Here is a 17523-nt window from a genome sequence, read left to right as displayed (position 1 = left end):
TGGAACAGAATTAACTGAGATAACCTTGGTATATATATTTCTTAAATGTGTCCTTCTTTAAAATGTCAAATGTCTTATCAGAGAGTCTAAATTTATTCTAAATCGGATATTTTCCTTAGTATAAGATTTTTCATAGTTAATTCTCAGTTTCTTGTAGTAATAGTTGAAAAAGATATTTGATCATTGAGATCCATGGAAACTCTTAAGGGCCTTATTTGGGTCAACTGTTCCAGTTTTCTCCACTACTAAGCCAATTCTCAAAACCATTAACCAAACCACTAATAAATAAAAAATTACAAAGTTCCTTTTTTCTCCCTCTTTATCCTCTAGATGAGGCATTAATGAGATATGAAATAGCTGAAAAGCAAAGAGAAAGAGACAGATAATTCTGCAAATTAGATAAGCAGCTTTTGAGTAATCAAAGCTTAAATATACCTCAGTGTAGACTATAAAAGAGCAGTTAGGTAGCACAGTGAATAAAACATCAGACTCAGAAAGACCTGAGTTCATGTCCAGCCTCAGGTAATTACTAGCTGTGTAACCCTGGACAAATCATTTAACCTTGTTTGCCTCAATTGTCTCATTGGGAAAATGAGTTAGAGAAGGAAGTGGCAGACCATTTTAGTATCTTTGTCAAGAAAACCCCAGATGGTGTCATTAAGAATTGAACACAACTGAAATGACTGAACAACAACAACAAAGTGGACCATAATAATTGGAATCTGAAGCTAAATATCTTAATTGCTTCTTCAATCCTATTTTTTTAATTTAATTTAATATTTCCCCAATTACATATAAAAACAATTTTAAACATTTTTTTTGGAGTTCTATATCCTCTCATTTAGATATAGGCTATATATGGGCAGTCATGCAAAATATATTTCCATATTAGTCATGCCTTGGAAAAAAACAGACAAATAAAAAAGAAAAGAAAAGAAAAGTATTCTTTGATTTACATTCAGGCGCCATCAGTTCTTTGGAAATGGATAGCATTTTTTATCATAAATCCTTCAGCAGTGTCTTGCCTTGCTGAGAATAGCCAAGACATTCACAGCTGATCATTTTATACAATGTTCTCCTGGTTCTACTCATTTCATTTTGCCAGCAATTCATGTCAGTTTCTCCAGGTTTTTCTGAGAGTATCCTGCTTGTCATTTCTTATACCACAGTAGGTTTTTATCAGAATCTTTTGCAACAACTTGTTCAGCCAGTTCCCAATTGATGGACACCCCCTTAATTTCCAATTCTTTATTCCTATTCAAATAGAAAATAAAGTTTTTGAGTATTTCTTCCACTCAGAGGATAATATTAAAGCTGTTAAGATAGTAGCTTGTTCCCTTGGCTTTCCACTATTACAGTATTAAAATACAACTCTGATTCTGACTTCCCAGCCTAAAAACATCCTTCCCTGTCTACCATTTCCCCATTCCTGACCTAAATTGGAATACAAACTCCTTGAAAGCATGGACTATGGAAACTACTAGCATGCATTCCACACAAATAGATTTTGCATCTTTGACTACAGAGTCCATCAGATCAGTGATACCTGTATACCAAATTTCATTGGGGTACACTAGATACTTCTAACTATTCCTTGAGTTGCTTAGCCTTCCTACTGTAGGATTTTAAGCTAAAACAGACATCACTTACTACATGTCACCATGTCACCCACCATTTAGGTCTAATTTAATAATCTACACTTAAAAAATTCTTAAGAGTTTTTTTTTCTAAAATCAAGAAGCTTTTTCATTCATACTAGTATTTAAAAAAAGTAGCAAAGTCCTATTGTATGCCTCTTTGTATCCCTAACACTTAGCATGGTGTGTAGTATATAATAGCTAATTAATAAATGTTTATTGATTGAAATGAAACCATTACTTTAGATAAACTTTTGATTTTAGTAACAATTGAGAACTTCTAATAGATTAGATTAAATCTTTCTTTGCTGAATAAGAATGGAGTACAATCAGACCTTTTGAACAGTCTCTTCAGCTAGACCAGAACATCTCTTGTCTGCCTCCCTCCTTTACCTCTTCCGAAATATTATGTTCAGTATAATACGTTGCTGCAAAGCATTGTGTTTTAAGGTGTTTGCTTTTGCTGATTAACAGGTTTTGGATGCAGGAAGATTGAAAGAATATGATGAGCCATATGTTTTGCTCCAAAATAAAGAAAGCCTGTTTTATAAGATGGTACAGCAAACAGGCAAGGCCGAAGCCACCGTCCTCACTGAAACAGCAAAACAGGTAAGATTTGCCAAGAAGATGTAATTAGCTTCTGACTCTGCACTTTTACCCTCCACAGCCTTTTAACAAGCACTGTTTTCCACTATAGTTAAAGGCAACTGTAGTTAAGTTTTTCCAATTATAAACCTTCAGGGTCCCAGTTTCATAACTGGGTCTTTAAAATACATCTCAACTTGAAACAAAGCCTGCAAAGACTCAGCAAGAGAAATCATGTCTGCCTAGCAATATTTTGCTTAGAATTGTATTTAACGATATGGGTTTAATTGAAGAGAAGCATCATTAGAATAGTGGGAACCAAATAAGTCTTGGTATCAGAAGGCTTAGATTTGAGTCTTAACTCTATTATATAAGTCACTTTACTTTTGTGTTTCAGTTTCCTCATCTGTGAAATGGAGACCGTAATATTAACCTCATTTCCTTCACATGCATGTCATGAGGAAAGTGCCTTATAAGTAATAGTTATTCTTTTTACAAATCATTTAACATTTTAAAAATACTGTATAATAATTAACTTCATTTCCAGATCTAAATTTATGCTAATGAAAATTAAAAGCCGTTGCTTTGGACTTAATATGATTTCTGATTAATTTATAAAAAATTATACATATCATTGGAAATTCATGAACTATGGTTTTTTAAAGGGTTCTCATACACAAAATACTAGGAAAGCTTTCTGAGGGTCTGTGGGTGAGGGAATACCTAAGTGCTACATACAAATATGAGATTTCTATATTGCCTGTAAGATTTTCTTCTTTTTCATCTCTTCATTCCGATCCATACTCTCCAGCATGTGTTTGACATTTCCTCACTCCACATACACAATTACATGTATTGGTGTTATATGGAGAGTTTTTCCAGATTCTTCATAAAGTACTTAGAACTTCTCCATAATAGAGAGAAGCAGGACTCACACACATTCCTAAAGAAAGAAACTCTTCCTTTGATAATTGCTCTCTGATCTTATTTGGATTCAGCTTGTTTTCAGGCTGCTGGCCTTCTTCAGACTCAACTAATACATTTTTCAGTGTGCAGTAGGAATGCCCCTACTGGGGAAGGGCACAGCTCTTTCAACAAATGTTTTACGTTCACCTTCCCCTTAAGAGTCCTATTAGATTTCTCTTCTGATAGAATGGAAGTTCCTTGAGCACAAACATTGTTTTCTTTCTTTATCCCCAGGTCTTGACCACATATTTGGGATTTGATAAGTGGTTGTTGATTGATGTTTCATTTAATAATTTGTGTAGTGGTTTAAAAAGCTAATGTGGAAAATATTTGGAATGAAGGTTACAATATTATAGTATCTATTTCAAGCATATATACTATTCTGTATATTGTAGGTATATGTGTGTGTGTGTGTGTGTGTGTGTAGCAGTATATATTCCAAATACACTATATTATACATATTTTTATTCAACTGCTATAACAGTTAAGAGAATAAAATATACTCATAAAATATCTAGATTTAACTTTTTATTCACAGGGGAGTATGTTACCATGTTAGCATTTGGCTAATGAATAAATATTTTGGTGGTATATATTAGTGTGTGTGTATATGCACACATGTGTGTCTATATACACACACATACACACACATATTTGTATTATATTGAGAGACAGACATATGTAGAGAGAGATTCTTAGGCTTGGCCTATAAAATATAGATTCTGCGTGGTTTTGGAGCTACTGTTTGATTGTTGAAATATGTTTAACACATTACCTGGGGAGTACCAGAATCTCATAAAAAAGTTTTCAAACCTGCAGAGACTGGTAGTTAAATGTGCGTGACTTTAACTCACTCCCCCTCAGTCTAGTCTCTAGTGCACTAAAACCACTGGGCCAGAGAAAGCCAAATTAGATCTGGCGTTAAAGGCCTTTGTTTCAAAGAATTAAGAACTCATTGGCTCTAAGGACATCATTTGGTTACCTAAATAAGCAACACAGACTAATTGGAACTATGTTTCTTCCTATGGTAATCTAAAGCATATCCTTTATTGAATTTTCAAAAAGGAAATCCTTCTGCATTTGCACATATTGCACATAGTTCATCATAGACAATGATCATTCTGTCTTCCAATTAATTTGTGGCTGCTCATTTTATTCATGTATATCTCAAGGATCAAGCTACCTAATTACCTGAACAGGATACATGTCCTACATGGAGACTTGGAGGAATTCCCAGCATGGCAGAAGAATGACTGGCATTGGGAAAAATTGTGGTAGCATCACAGTTGCTTGGTATTTCTTGGGGTCAGGCTAACTCAGAACACACAGCGCTTATACGGGTAGCTTCAGCATGGCCTGAAGGGCCTTAGATCTGAACAGTCAATGACTAACTTCCTTTGGAACAAGTTACAAAACACGAGTAGAAATGCCAAGGTTAATAATCTAAGATTAATAATGCCTAACAAGTTAGGTGTCTTTATCCCCAGAGTATCTATATCATTCAAGACTTTCTCCATCCCTTCCCCCTCCCTTATCCAAATAAGACTTTGATTGATAGATAGATAGCTAAATATGAGAGAGAAAGGGAGGGAGGGAAGGAAGGAGGGGGGACCTCAGGGTATTCTTTTACTTTAACCAGTAGATTTAACATAACCTCTGTCACTAGAAAAATCCACTATTTGCAGTTCTATTTAATGTATTTTAGTCCTGAGATTGTCAAATCAGAATTATCATCCAAACTCTGGGTAAAACCTAGCAGCAATCTCACTTCAAACAAATAAATTGTTACCTCAAGAATCAATCAACTTTCTCCTAAATCAAGAGACTAGGCATATCACATGAGTGAGCTGCTGCTTGTTTGGCATATCCATAGAATTATGAGGCTACAAAGGACTTGGAGAGCTTTATCCATCATCATAATCAAAGACTTTAATATAGGCAAGGTTACAAAGTAGATACAGAGCTTGGTTTTTCCTACTGAGAAGTTTAACTTTGAAAGCAAAAAGAAAAATAATATAAATAAAAAGTTGAACTGATTTTTAATGAGTAATTTTAATGAATTATTACATCACATAAAATAATTCCTCCTCTATAGTATTATTCAGATGCTTTCCTGTGTATCCATGACTCTCCCCATAACTTACATTTTAAAGAAAGTTTTCCCAGACTAGCTATGTCTCTTTTTCTCTCTGAGCTCCACTCTTGACTCTAAATTTTCTCTACTACATCCCATCCTTCTCTCTCTCTCCTCACTGCATTTCTTCCTCCCCTCTCCCTCCCTACTGCTCAACTCTTCAGTTTCCTTTATCCCTTTATCCTTGATCTCATAGGAATTATCATCCAATAATGTGCTTTTCCCCATTATAATGTAAGTTCCTTGAGGACAGGAAATTTTTTTTTTTTGCTTGTTATATTCCCATCACATGCCTTGGATGTAATAAGTGCTCAATAAATACTTGATTTGATTTGATTTGACCAAGATGTGGAAGTAAACTTGAACTCAAAAAACTATGTCAGCAGAGCACAAAACTGTAGCAGGACCTACCAAGCTAGGAAAAGGTCCAGAGACAATCTGTATGTTGGTCTCTTTTAATTCAACCAATATTTATAGGATCTTTACTAAGTGCCCAGCACCCTGAAAATGATAAAATCATAACTTTTGAGTCTCAGCACTGCTAAGTCCTGCATCCTTATTTTAGGCCCAGAGAAATTAAGTAAGTGAATAGAATAGTGGATAAAGTGTTGGGAATGTTGGGAAGAATCATCTTGGTGACTTCAGATAGTCATTTCATTCTATTTGCCTCAGTTTTCTCATCTGTAAAATGAACCAGAGAAGGCAATGGCAAACTGCATCAGTATTTTTTTATTATAGCTTTTTATTTACAAACATATGCATGGATAATTTTTCAACATTGACCCTTGCAAAACCTTCTGTTCCAACTTTTCCCCTCCTTCCCTTCACCCCTTCCCTAGATGGCAGGTAGTCCAATACATGTTAAAAATGTTAAAATATATGTTAAATCCAATATATTGCACCAGTATTTTCACCAAGAAAATTCCAAATGGGATTACAAAAAGTTGAACACAACTTTAAAAAAAAAAAAAAAAAAAAAAGACTAAGCATCAATTACTCTGAGGCAATATTTGAACCTGGGTTTTTCTAAGAGCTCCAAGTACAGTTGTTCTCTTCACTACTCTAGTGTCTCCTACTTTCAGCAGGTCTACAATTGCAGAAAATATAAGGTTTATTTAACAAAATTAGAGCACGAGTTGAAAGAAAAGTTAGTTTGAATCTTTAACTTGTGTATCTTTGGGCAAGTAACAAAACCTTCTTCTGTAACACAAGGAGGATGGACCAGATGGTCTCAAAAGAGCTTTTGAGCTCTAATTCTGTGATCCTCTAATGAAATGTGAAAATGTTGTATAATGTATGCAGCGAAAAAAGGAAGGATGTCTCAGAGCCCCCTTTGGAGGTTTCATAGATTCAGAATTGAAAAGGAGCTTCCTTTTCACAGTCTTATCCATAAAAATTGGGGGGAGGGAACACCCTCCATAATATATATTCACATGTAAATTATGTAATATGGCCTGCTGGCCAGCTATATTATATTTCAGTTCTTTCTCCAACTTTCTTTGGCACCCTTCAGTGAATTTGGGAGTATCTAGTTTCTTGTGGGTGGTTGTATGCCCCATCAGTTCTATTTCCTCAAGTACACCCCAGTTACATTAGATAAAAGATTAGCTTTTATACTGAAATAATTACTTCAAAAAGCGTAATACCAAATATATTACTCCCCATGGAAAGCATAATTTCCCTCTAATGGGGAGTACGGCCCTTTGTACCACTTAGTCTTTGGAGAAAAGAAGGAGATTAGGTGCACAGCCTAGTTCAATTACTATAAAGCGCAGTACTGGCTCCAACACCAAAAACTCCCCTAGAATTCAAGTGCCAGACACCCTGGCTTCTCAGAGCTTCCATGCCAGACGGACTGTACCATCTCACTAATATATCTTGTGGTCCAATGGGAGCCAGTGGGATTGAGAGGGATAAACAAAACAGAACAGAAATATCTTATTTATAAGAACTAGAGTAAAAGAGAGAGAGAGTGCAGGGGAAAGAAGCTATTTCCCTCTCACCAGTTTAGTACATGGCATCCATGTGACTGTGCAGCTTATACACATCTTCTGTCATAAGCCAGAAAGTGAAGCAGAAAAAATAGCCAAAAGAGGGTCTTATTTTGTCAATTTTAAAGATACAAGGAGCCAGTCAATGGAGGCTATACCTGCCCATGTGATAAGGGACACAGAGGCCTCAGCGCTAAGCAATCTGGATATTCTCCATAGTCTTTGGTGAAATGGGCATATCCAGGCAAGCCTGAGGTTACAAAATTACGATGGATACTACTGTACTAATATATTATGCATATCATAAAAGTTACATAAAACAGAAAGGGTAAAAATTTAAATAAAAGATATGTTAGTTATTTTTATTTTATTTAATAATAGTACAAAAACCTTTTTTAGTTCTTGTTAAAATGACTAATTTTCTCAGTGAAAGCAGAGTGGTTTAAGTATGCAGTTAGATGACCCAGTAGATAATAAAGCATTGGACATGGGGTCAGGAAGATCTGAATTCACTTCTACTTACTAGATATGTGATTGTGGGTGAGTCATTCAATTTCTGTCATTGTCAGTTCCTCATCTGTAAAATGAGGATAACAATAACACCTATCTCCCAGGGTCATTGGAAAAATAAAATGAGATAATATCTCTAAAAGGGATTTTGTAATTTTAAAGCATTTTGCAAGTTTGCTAGCTATTGTTATTCATTATTTTTTAAATTGTGGTTTCTGTATTGTGATTTTTGTGTTTGATAATGCTTTTGCAGTATCCCTTGGCTCTTACCTTCTTTCTAGTTTTTACTATAAAAACACTGACAATTCTCAACTGGATTATTATAGCAGCTACCTAAGTAATCTTCCTTCCCACAGTATCTCTCCTTGTCCTTTAGATTGCTTGCATAATTTTTTTTAAATAAGCTTTTATTGTTTTCCTTTTTTTGTTTGTTTGGGGGGTTTTGCATCACTGCAATCTCTCCCAATATGTCCCCAATTTCCAGAGAATCGTCCCATAGCATAATATTTTTAAGACAAAAACAATGCGGGAAAAAAAGAGAAAAACATATAACATCAATACTTTGAAAAAGTTTGAAAATATATGCAGTACTGTGAATCTCCCACTCTCTGAAATAGGACAGGGATAGGTTGGGAAATATCTTCATATATCTCTTTTTTTGAGTCATATTTGTATTTGTTCTTTGCAACATTCACTTTTTGGGTTATTTTTCTTTCTGTCTAAACTAATCACCATACGTGTGTGTGTGTGTGTGTGTGTGTGTGTGTGTATGGTTTCTTGGATCCATTTATTTCACTTTATATCAATTCATTTAGATTTTTCCATGCTTCTCTGAATTTTTCACCTTTATCCTTCTTATACATAGTGATATTCTGTGATATTTTCATACCATAGTTTGGTCAGCTATTTCCCCTTCTCCTTTGTCATCCTCACCAACCCCCAGACTAAAGCACTTATATTAGGATATCAGATTTACAGTTAAGCAAAACAAATCTCCACATTGGCTTCATCTTAAAATGTATTTTTCATTCTGCACCTCAAATTCTCTTTGTCAGGAAGGTGGGTAACATATTTCTTCATCAGTCCTTTGGAAGTCATCAGTATTGCAATGATCAATATAGTGTTTTTTTTGTTACACAATCAGAGCTATTAAGGCTGATTTGCATTGATAGGACTAAATTTTTTTAATAATATTTAGAATTCTTTGTCATATATGATAGAGCCTCTTATACAAGGTGATGGAGAGACTAAATGTTTAGTCTGCCCCTTAGCTTATTTTCCCAGGACAGCTCTTCAGAGGAACATGTAATGTAATAATCTTTGTCACAATTTTTATTCAAGTTGAGATACTCTTGACAAGCTCTCTCTACTTATAGCTTTTTATAAGCGCTAGCTTTCAAATCGTCAGCCTCTCTAACATGCAAGCATTAAGCATGAATCAATATTGTAAAATCATGGGAATTAGCCAAAATCAACAAGGCTTTCACTCCAACAGATTAGGACTCATTCTTGAGCAATAGGGAATTTAACATCTGGAAACAGGTGTTTCCCAGTCAGGTTTTCTTGATCCCACATTGTTCTTTTCCAAAAAAGCTGATTCAGGCAATCTGAATCACTCTCTGATACATCTTCATAGATGAGCCACTCAATACTGCATAGCAATGAGTAAAAAAGTTTTAGATGCAGAAAACTGTAGGATGAGTGTTCACTAACCTCTTACACAAAACATCAGATAATATTACTTTGTGGCCTCTGTGATGAGAGAATGAGTCACTCAGGAAATAAAGAATAGCTTTGTAGTCAAGGATATCTGGCTTTAAGTACTGTCTCATACCTACTTTCAACAGTAAGAAGAAAGTTAGAAAGATAAGGCGGTTTGGAGGTAAGGACAATGAGTTCACTTTTGGACATTTTGAGTTTTAGGTGTCTACTGAGCATAGATTTCAAGATGTCCAGTTGGCTCTTAAGAGATGAAAGACTAGAAGTAAGTAGAAAGATTAGGACTGGTAAATTCATTTAAGGATCAGCAGTGGAGAGATGATTAAATCTACAAAGCTAATGATATCGCCAAATAAAAACAATATAGAAGAAAAAAGAGAAAAGGACCCAGAACAGAGCCCTGTGGGATATCCATAGTTAATGCACACGTTTTAAATGAAGTTGCAGCAAAGGATCCTTAGAAGGAGCGTCTCCAAAAACCTAGACAGAAAAGAGTATCAGGGAAGAAAAGGTGATCACAGTCTCAGAAGCTGCAGGGAGCATGAAGATTGAGAAAAGTTCATTAGATTAAGCATTAAGAAATCATTAGTAACTTTGGACAGAGAAGTTTTGTTTGAATGATGAGGATGGAATTTGAACTGTGGAGAAGCTCTCAGGGCCAAGGAGCACTCTTGGGAGATACAGAAGCCCACTCTCGGAGGCGGAGATAAGAGTCATTCCATATTCCATCTTTGTGCTGGCTGGAGACATTAGGAGGGAGCTAGGGGCTGAAGCTCAAGACTTTGAAGGCTTTGAAGCTCTAAAAAAGCTAACCGGGCCCAAAGAAAGAGACAAGACTTGGAAGGAGAAAATAAACATTTGGATCTTATCAGCTGGCTGCATTTGGGGTGATTATTACTTTGAACTGAAATTAAGGCTCCCTCCAAAAAACCTCCCCAAGAAACCTGCTCCCAGAGAACCATCATATATTATAAAAGAGAAGAAGAACACTGCAGTTTTTGGTGACTATGGCTCCATATATCTGTTCTTTGGAGCCAGGCTTGTTCTTTGTAATTATGAAACATTGTTTTGATTTTTTTGATGGTTCTTTCAGTTGTTGCAGTCATCATGTATTTTTTTTTCCTTGACTCTGCTTACTTCATTCTGCATCAGTTCCTGTAGGTCTTTTCATGCTTCTCTGTATTCTGTGGCATAAGGAATTCCTTACTGAGAATTTCCTATAACAGTAGAATTGTGTCTCTTTATTTTTGTAAATTTATTTATTCTATTTACTGTTGGTTACATTTTGAGTTCCAAGTTGTCTCTCTCCCTCACTTTCAACCCCATGTTAGAGAAGGTTAACATTTTTTGGGAGAGGGGGGAGTAAATGTGTCTAGGCTCTCTTTTTTTCATTGTTTCACTCCCAAGTTTTGTGGGTTCTGTTGCTCCAAAACCCATTCAGAGGCTTGATCTGAGGGAAGCCAGGAAGTGCTCAGACAAAACTATGGTCTGTTCTCTGCTATCTTGGCTCTGCCTCTGATAGATAGGTGTGTATGGAACCATAAAATACATACATATATATATATATATATATATATATATATATATATAAATTCTTTCTCTGTAGATAGATAAGTTTCCTTCATTAATCTTTTATAGTTAAATTAAACATTCATATTACATAGGATAGCTTAGTCATTCATAATTACTCTTTAAACATTATGGCTGTTACTCTATGTGACAATCTTTTGGTTCTGCTTATTTCACTATGTATTATTTCATGCAAGTCTTTCCCTGTTTTTCTAAAATTAATCAGCTTGTCATTTCCTACAGCCCAGTAATATTCCATCACAGTCATAGAGCACAAGTAATTCAGCCATTCACCAGTTTATGGGTATCCTCTTCTCAGTTTCCAGTTCTTTGCCACAACAAAGAGAGTTATAGATAGATAGATGTATAGATATATTTTAAACATATATGTGTGTATTTTTTAAACATAGAGATTCTTTTCCCTTTCTCCTGATCACCTTGAGAAACAGACATTATAGTGGTATTGCTGAGTTAAAGGATAGACATCGTGTTATAACTCACTGAGCATAATTCTAGATTGTCTCCAAAATGGTTGGATCAGTTCATAATTCTACCAACAGAGTATTAGTGTTATGTGGGATAGGGTAGCGACCACCAACACAATCAGGAGTCTGAGTATAAGTACAGGAAAAAGTTTCTTTCTTTGCATTAGAAAGGGTGCACAGTCTCTGACACTCAAGTTGGGTTTGAGAGAGACATCACATAAGAAGCAAGGGGCAGTCCCTTTTTGTTCCCTAATGTGAAACCCCCTCCCCAACTCCCTGGCTCCTTTCCCCATTGACTGGGGTTTCTAAAAATGTGAGGTAAGAAATACTGAGGCTATCAAATGCTTAACTGGACAGGATGTTTCCCACTCCAGTTCCTGCCTCAAAGGAACTTACAGCTTATATTCTTTTGAGGGAGGTAGCCTCTACTCTTGACCTCCTTCCAATGTCCCTGTGGGTTTCAGCCCCTCCAATTCAAGTTCCATTTCTTCAGTTCAACTTTAACAACTGTGGAAACCAACAAATGCCCATCCATTTCTCACAGTATCCTAGTTTTTCCACATCCCCTCCAAAATATTCTATTTCTACCAATCTGAGAGATGTGAAGTGGTACCTCAAAATTGTTTTAATTTGCATTTCTGTAATTAATAATGATTTAGAATATTTTTTCCACATGAAGCTTGGTTTCCTTTTCCAAAAACTGCCTGTTCATATTCTTTATCCCTTTATCCATTAGGGAACAATGCACCTTCTAACAAATTTGAATTAATTCTCTATGTAGTTGAGATATAAAACCTTTATCTGAGAGACTGCCTAGGGTCTCATTTTTCAAAAAAATAGATGATAAGAAAGAGATAGAGAGATGATAGAGAAAGACAAAAATAAATCAAGGCTAGCCCTGTATTGAAAGGAAAATAAGTTTAAAGGTAGGCATTTCAGTCTCTAATTCTAAAATTATTTTAGTATAACCTATATTTATTTAGTATATGTATTTATATATATACATATATGTATATATATTTAGTATAATAGAATCATTAAGAATTAGAATCCTTAAACAGGATGATTTCAGAAAGGCCTGGAGAGACTTACACGAACTGATGCTGAGTGAAATGAGCAGGACCAGGAGATCATTATATACTTCAACAACAATACTATATGATGACCAGTTCTGATGGACCTGGCCATCCTCAGCAATGAGATCAACCAAATCATTTCCAATGGAGCAGTAATGAACTGAACCAGCTACGCCCAGAGAAAGAACTCTGGGTGATGACTAAAAACCATTACATTGAATTCCCAATCCCTATATTTATGCCCACCTGCATTTTTTATTTCCTTCACAAGCTAATTGTACAATATTTCAGAGTCTGATTCTTTTTGTACAGCAAAATAACGGTTTGGTCATGTATACTTATTGTGTATCTAATTTATATTTTAATATATTTAACATCTACTGGTCATCCTGCCATCTGGGGGAGGGAGTGGGGGGATAAGAGGTGAAAAATTGGAATAAGAAGTTTGGCAATTGTTAATGCTGTAAAGTTACCCATACATATAACCTGTAAATAAAAGGCTATTAAATAAATTTTAAAAAATTAGAACCCTTAGATAGGGTTCATAGATAGATCATAACATACCATAATGCAATTCTTTCATTTTTGGTCAAAAATCTGAAAGCAAGTGACAAGAGATATGCTTAAGGTCGCACAACTAGGCAGTAATAGAATTAGCATTAGAACCCAGGGCTTAAGATTCCTTTTTACATTGAGATAGTCATGAAATAGTAATTTTTTAGGAGTTCCCTACTGAAAATCTCTATGCTTTGTGAATAAGCATATAATTATTTTAGTGGATATAATCTTCCTGGGAAAAAGTGAAGATTCATTATTTATTCTTTTGTTCCTGATATTTCTGTTTAGAAAAAGTTGCCCCCTGAGTGGGGGGGGGGAGGCATGTGATGTATTAATATATGTGTGTATATGTGCATATGTATGTGTGCATATATATATATATATTACATTACATATATAAATAACATATAACTGCTTAAAATTTGTCTCCATTAAATTAATGGATTTCAGAATAGCTTGAAAAGCATGAAATGAAGCTGCACAATTGGTGTGAAGCCTTTATGTTTATCAAAAATGAATCATTTATTTAGTGCTATGCTAAGTGTAAGACGTATAAAGACAAAGAGAGATAAAATTCTCTCCCTGTGATGCATATCCTTTCTAACAGAGGAATAGCCTATACACATGTAGGTATATAAAATATATATATATACAAAGCAAACTGTTAGGAGGGACCAGAGTAATGCATCAACTGATAATTTTCTTTTAAATAGAAAATATATTTTCAAGTCCTTTGCATGCATAAAAATAATGTACATAGATTTCATCCAGATGTATTCAAGCATTAGTACAAAATTCCCTCCTTTTTTTCTTGTTAAATGATGTTTCAATATACAGAATTTTTATATGTAAGGATATATCTTAAGGTAGCACTTACAGAAACTAACAGGGAAAAAGGATAAAGCTACACATATTATATAGGTGTTTCAGCCGGGTTTTTTTCCTTCACATGCAAAGTCTATTAAATCTAACAGTCACTTTGTTGACGGTGCCCACAAATATATTTAGAGCCTGGTTTTACAAAATGGCCCCAGAATAGTATGAATATGAGCCGTGGCTCATGACACATGTCAGCCTCAGATAGATGGTGCATTTTCTGTTTTAAAGACTCAAACAAAACTTTTCACATTCTTCTTTGAAAAAAAATTACATTTGAAGTCCTTTTTCACCAAACACATTTTTAGATAAGAGCACACAAGTCTTGACATTATTTCATTTTGTTATGCGCATCTGTCAAGGAACAGAGATATGATACAGCTGCTAAAAACTGATGATTGTGGAACAGAGAGACTTGACAGCATTTCATTTCCTTTATGTTCTGATTATACATTTATCAGAAAACCTGTATCTCTTCTAGTTCAGCTAGAAATTGGTAGAATTCAAGAACTCAAAGGCTTGGCAAAGAACTGTCCTATTATTTGGTATCATCTTACATTTTAGAGAAGTTGCTTGGTTGAGTCATTGTTAAAGCCTTTCCTTCTCCTTTCATTATTGTGGTACCCTATCCCCAGATCACATTTCTATAGGCCCTATAACTGCTTTACCGCACAAATTAAACGCCAGGACATTTCATACATATACTCTGGAGTTTCAATGCTTGTCAATCATAGTTTATAAAATATAGGGCTTACAACCTGATATTAACATCCAAATCCATTGTGCTCATTTTATGTGTGAAAATGAGAAATCCTTGTGCAGAAGGTAGATTTCACAGCCTCTTTTGTCACTGTTTTTTAATTTATCTCCATGTTTTGAGCCAGTAAAAATTATTTTACTTAGCAGTTTAAGGTTGTGATAAAAACGTTATCTGTAAATCTGAATGATCAGAACTAAAGTGGTTCTATCCACAGGTTGTTCAGTCTGGCCCTAGTAAGGATTTTAATGGAGTTAATTCTTCAGAACAATAAACACTGTTTTTTCAGACTCTGCTTTAACCATGATGTCTGTTTTTCTTAGACAAATATAAGATGCTTATAACTCAGAAAGGATCAGAAAAGAGTGACAATGAATATGACATGAGTTTCAGTAAGTTTAAAAAAAAAAAAGATTTTTATTTACACTTTTTTTTTTTTTTTTTTAGGTGTACTTCAGAAGAAATTATCCAGAAGTTACTCAAAATGGTTACATAGTTACGAACACTTCAAAGGAACAGTCCTCAGGTCTAATTGTTTTTGAGACAGCACTGTGAACTCAGAAGAATGAAAATGTTATGTCCAGATCATTAAACTCTAATGGGATCCTCTTAGAACAGATGGACAACTTTTAACAGTGATTTTTGCACTATATGACTAGATTGTATTTTTGTTATTCTTAACATAAAAACATATTTATGCACCATATGTTGTTTATACAAATATTTTCTAATTTCATCAAATAATTTGAAGTGCTAATGAAACAAAATTATTTCTCATTTTTATTTAAAGGCTGTTTTTTTGTGGGTTTTCCCCCCTTTGTTTGGTTGTTGTGTTTTGTTTTTTAACCAAATCAATGGGGGCAAGACATAAATAAAAGAATCCAACCAGGTGATGTGCCCTCACAGACTTCAAACCAAAGCTAATGTAGGTATATAAGGAATCATTCATACTTAGATATACTTTTTAACTTTCTCAAATGCGCATATTGTTTTCAAATAGCATCAGGGATTCTATAACTTGAATGATGTGTGAAGTTGCCACTTAAAGTCTCACCTTTTCTCTTTGATGTTTGTAGGTTTGTATATTTTAAATGTCCTTATATAAAGTAGTCCAGAGGGTGGAAGAAAATATAACAGATATAATTCATGCTTTAGAAGCACTTTGGATACATATGGCAAAGGCAGAAATTTTAGCTTTAGTTATCATTTGAAGCTCAAGAGGCAATGTCAAAATATTGGGAGAGGCTAGGTTTTTTTAAATAATTTTTCTTGACAGAATGAGGGAGACTAATGTAAGCTTTCTCAAATTGGGTATCCACTTATCTAATCTCAGAGAACATAGACATATATTCATTGTAAACCATTCATCTTTTAGATTTATCTTAACTATACAGGGATTAGCAAGGGTGGGGAAACGTTTATCAGTTTTGTACTGAACATGGTGAAAATTTTTTAAAAGATACACACTAATCCTCAATTAACTGGAATGCTTGGGGAATGAAAAATGTCCTTAGGACATGTCATGGAGATTATGTCCTTTAATGAGTTTTTTCTTACAGTTTTGTCTATTTTTAGTGAATTAATGAAAAATCCATAGAGCCTATGACCACTGAGCACAGTAGCTTTCCTGCCCTCTTTTCTTCTGGCCTCCTTACTTGCTGCTCCTAATTTGAGCTTCCTTTCTCTTTCTTCATTTGGTCACTTTCCTTTTTTTTTTTTCTATCCTTCCTTGCTGATACTCGGTCCTTTTTCCTTCCCTTTCCCCCCTCCATCGCCAAAGAGTACTTAATTTTGGTCATCCTTCAGTTAAAGTGCCTTGGACTTCAAGTCTTCTACAGCTCCTTTCTTGAGTATATTTGATTTTTGAATAGGTCTCGTGATTGTGGAGTCTACAAGTGACTTGTACCGTCACAAAAAAAAGTAGTAGCTAGTTGAAATTCTGATTAATTGGGTTCCAATTAATACAGGTTTTTTACTATAATAGTAAAATATGTTTTCAAGACCTTCTTGATTTCCCAAAATTGCATATAAGTTTTTTTTTTTTTTTTTTTTTTTTTTTAAGGACCTTGGAGATATAACTAGATGGAGCGGACTTTTATTTATATACATCCACAAAAACATCTATATTTTTAAAAAATAGTAAATTTTGTAGGTATCTCCTCAGAAACCACAGACTTTGTGGCATTAAGCCTTAAAAGAGTAGACTATGCAAACAGATTCAATAAGTAAGCACTCGTTGGTTTAGTGTTTATTATTTCAATGTTTATTTTTAGTCATGTAAATAAAACAACATTATAGTCATTCATTTTTGTTTTGGGAAAATTGAAATAGCTATAATGTTGATGACAATGGTTAAAAACAATAGAAGGCATTTAAAATGTATCTATGTTTATCTTGTATATAGAAGGTAACAGTTGTTACATAAATATATTCTTCTTTCTTGTTTTAACCTCATTGTCTTAGCACTTTTTAAAATGAAATATTTAAATATAATTGAAATAAATTGCAATTTTAATCTCTATTGAGTTCCCTATTTTTTCTTTGTAAGAAAAGTACTATTGCTTGAGTTTTTTCCTAAATATCTTTTTTCTTTCTTTTTTCTTCCTTCCTTCCTTCCTTCCTTCCTTTTCTTTCTTCCTTCCTTTCTTCCTCTTTCGTCC

General features: G+C 34.4%; 1 protein-coding gene across 1 annotated transcript in view; it reads left to right on the top strand.

Moving 5' to 3' along the window:
* The window catches only part of ABCC4 (ATP binding cassette subfamily C member 4), a 277290-nt gene extending 261721 nt beyond the window's left edge, over nt 1-15569 (top strand). The window contains exons 30-31 of the mRNA XM_031958557.1: nt 2112-2246; nt 15311-15569. Coding sequence (XP_031814417.1) covers nt 2112-2246; nt 15311-15418 — 243 coding nt within the window. The 3' untranslated portion in view covers nt 15419-15569. The remainder of the gene's footprint in view (nt 1-2111; nt 2247-15310) is intronic.
* The last annotated feature ends 1954 nt before the right edge of the window (nt 15570-17523 follow it).

The sequence above is a fragment of the Sarcophilus harrisii genome, chromosome 3 (genome assembly GCF_902635505.1).
Source record: "Sarcophilus harrisii chromosome 3, mSarHar1.11, whole genome shotgun sequence".
Lineage (NCBI taxonomy): Eukaryota > Metazoa > Chordata > Mammalia > Dasyuromorphia > Dasyuridae > Sarcophilus > Sarcophilus harrisii.
Note: the sequence above shows the minus strand (reverse complement) of the source record. Positions and strands in the feature narration are given on the sequence as shown.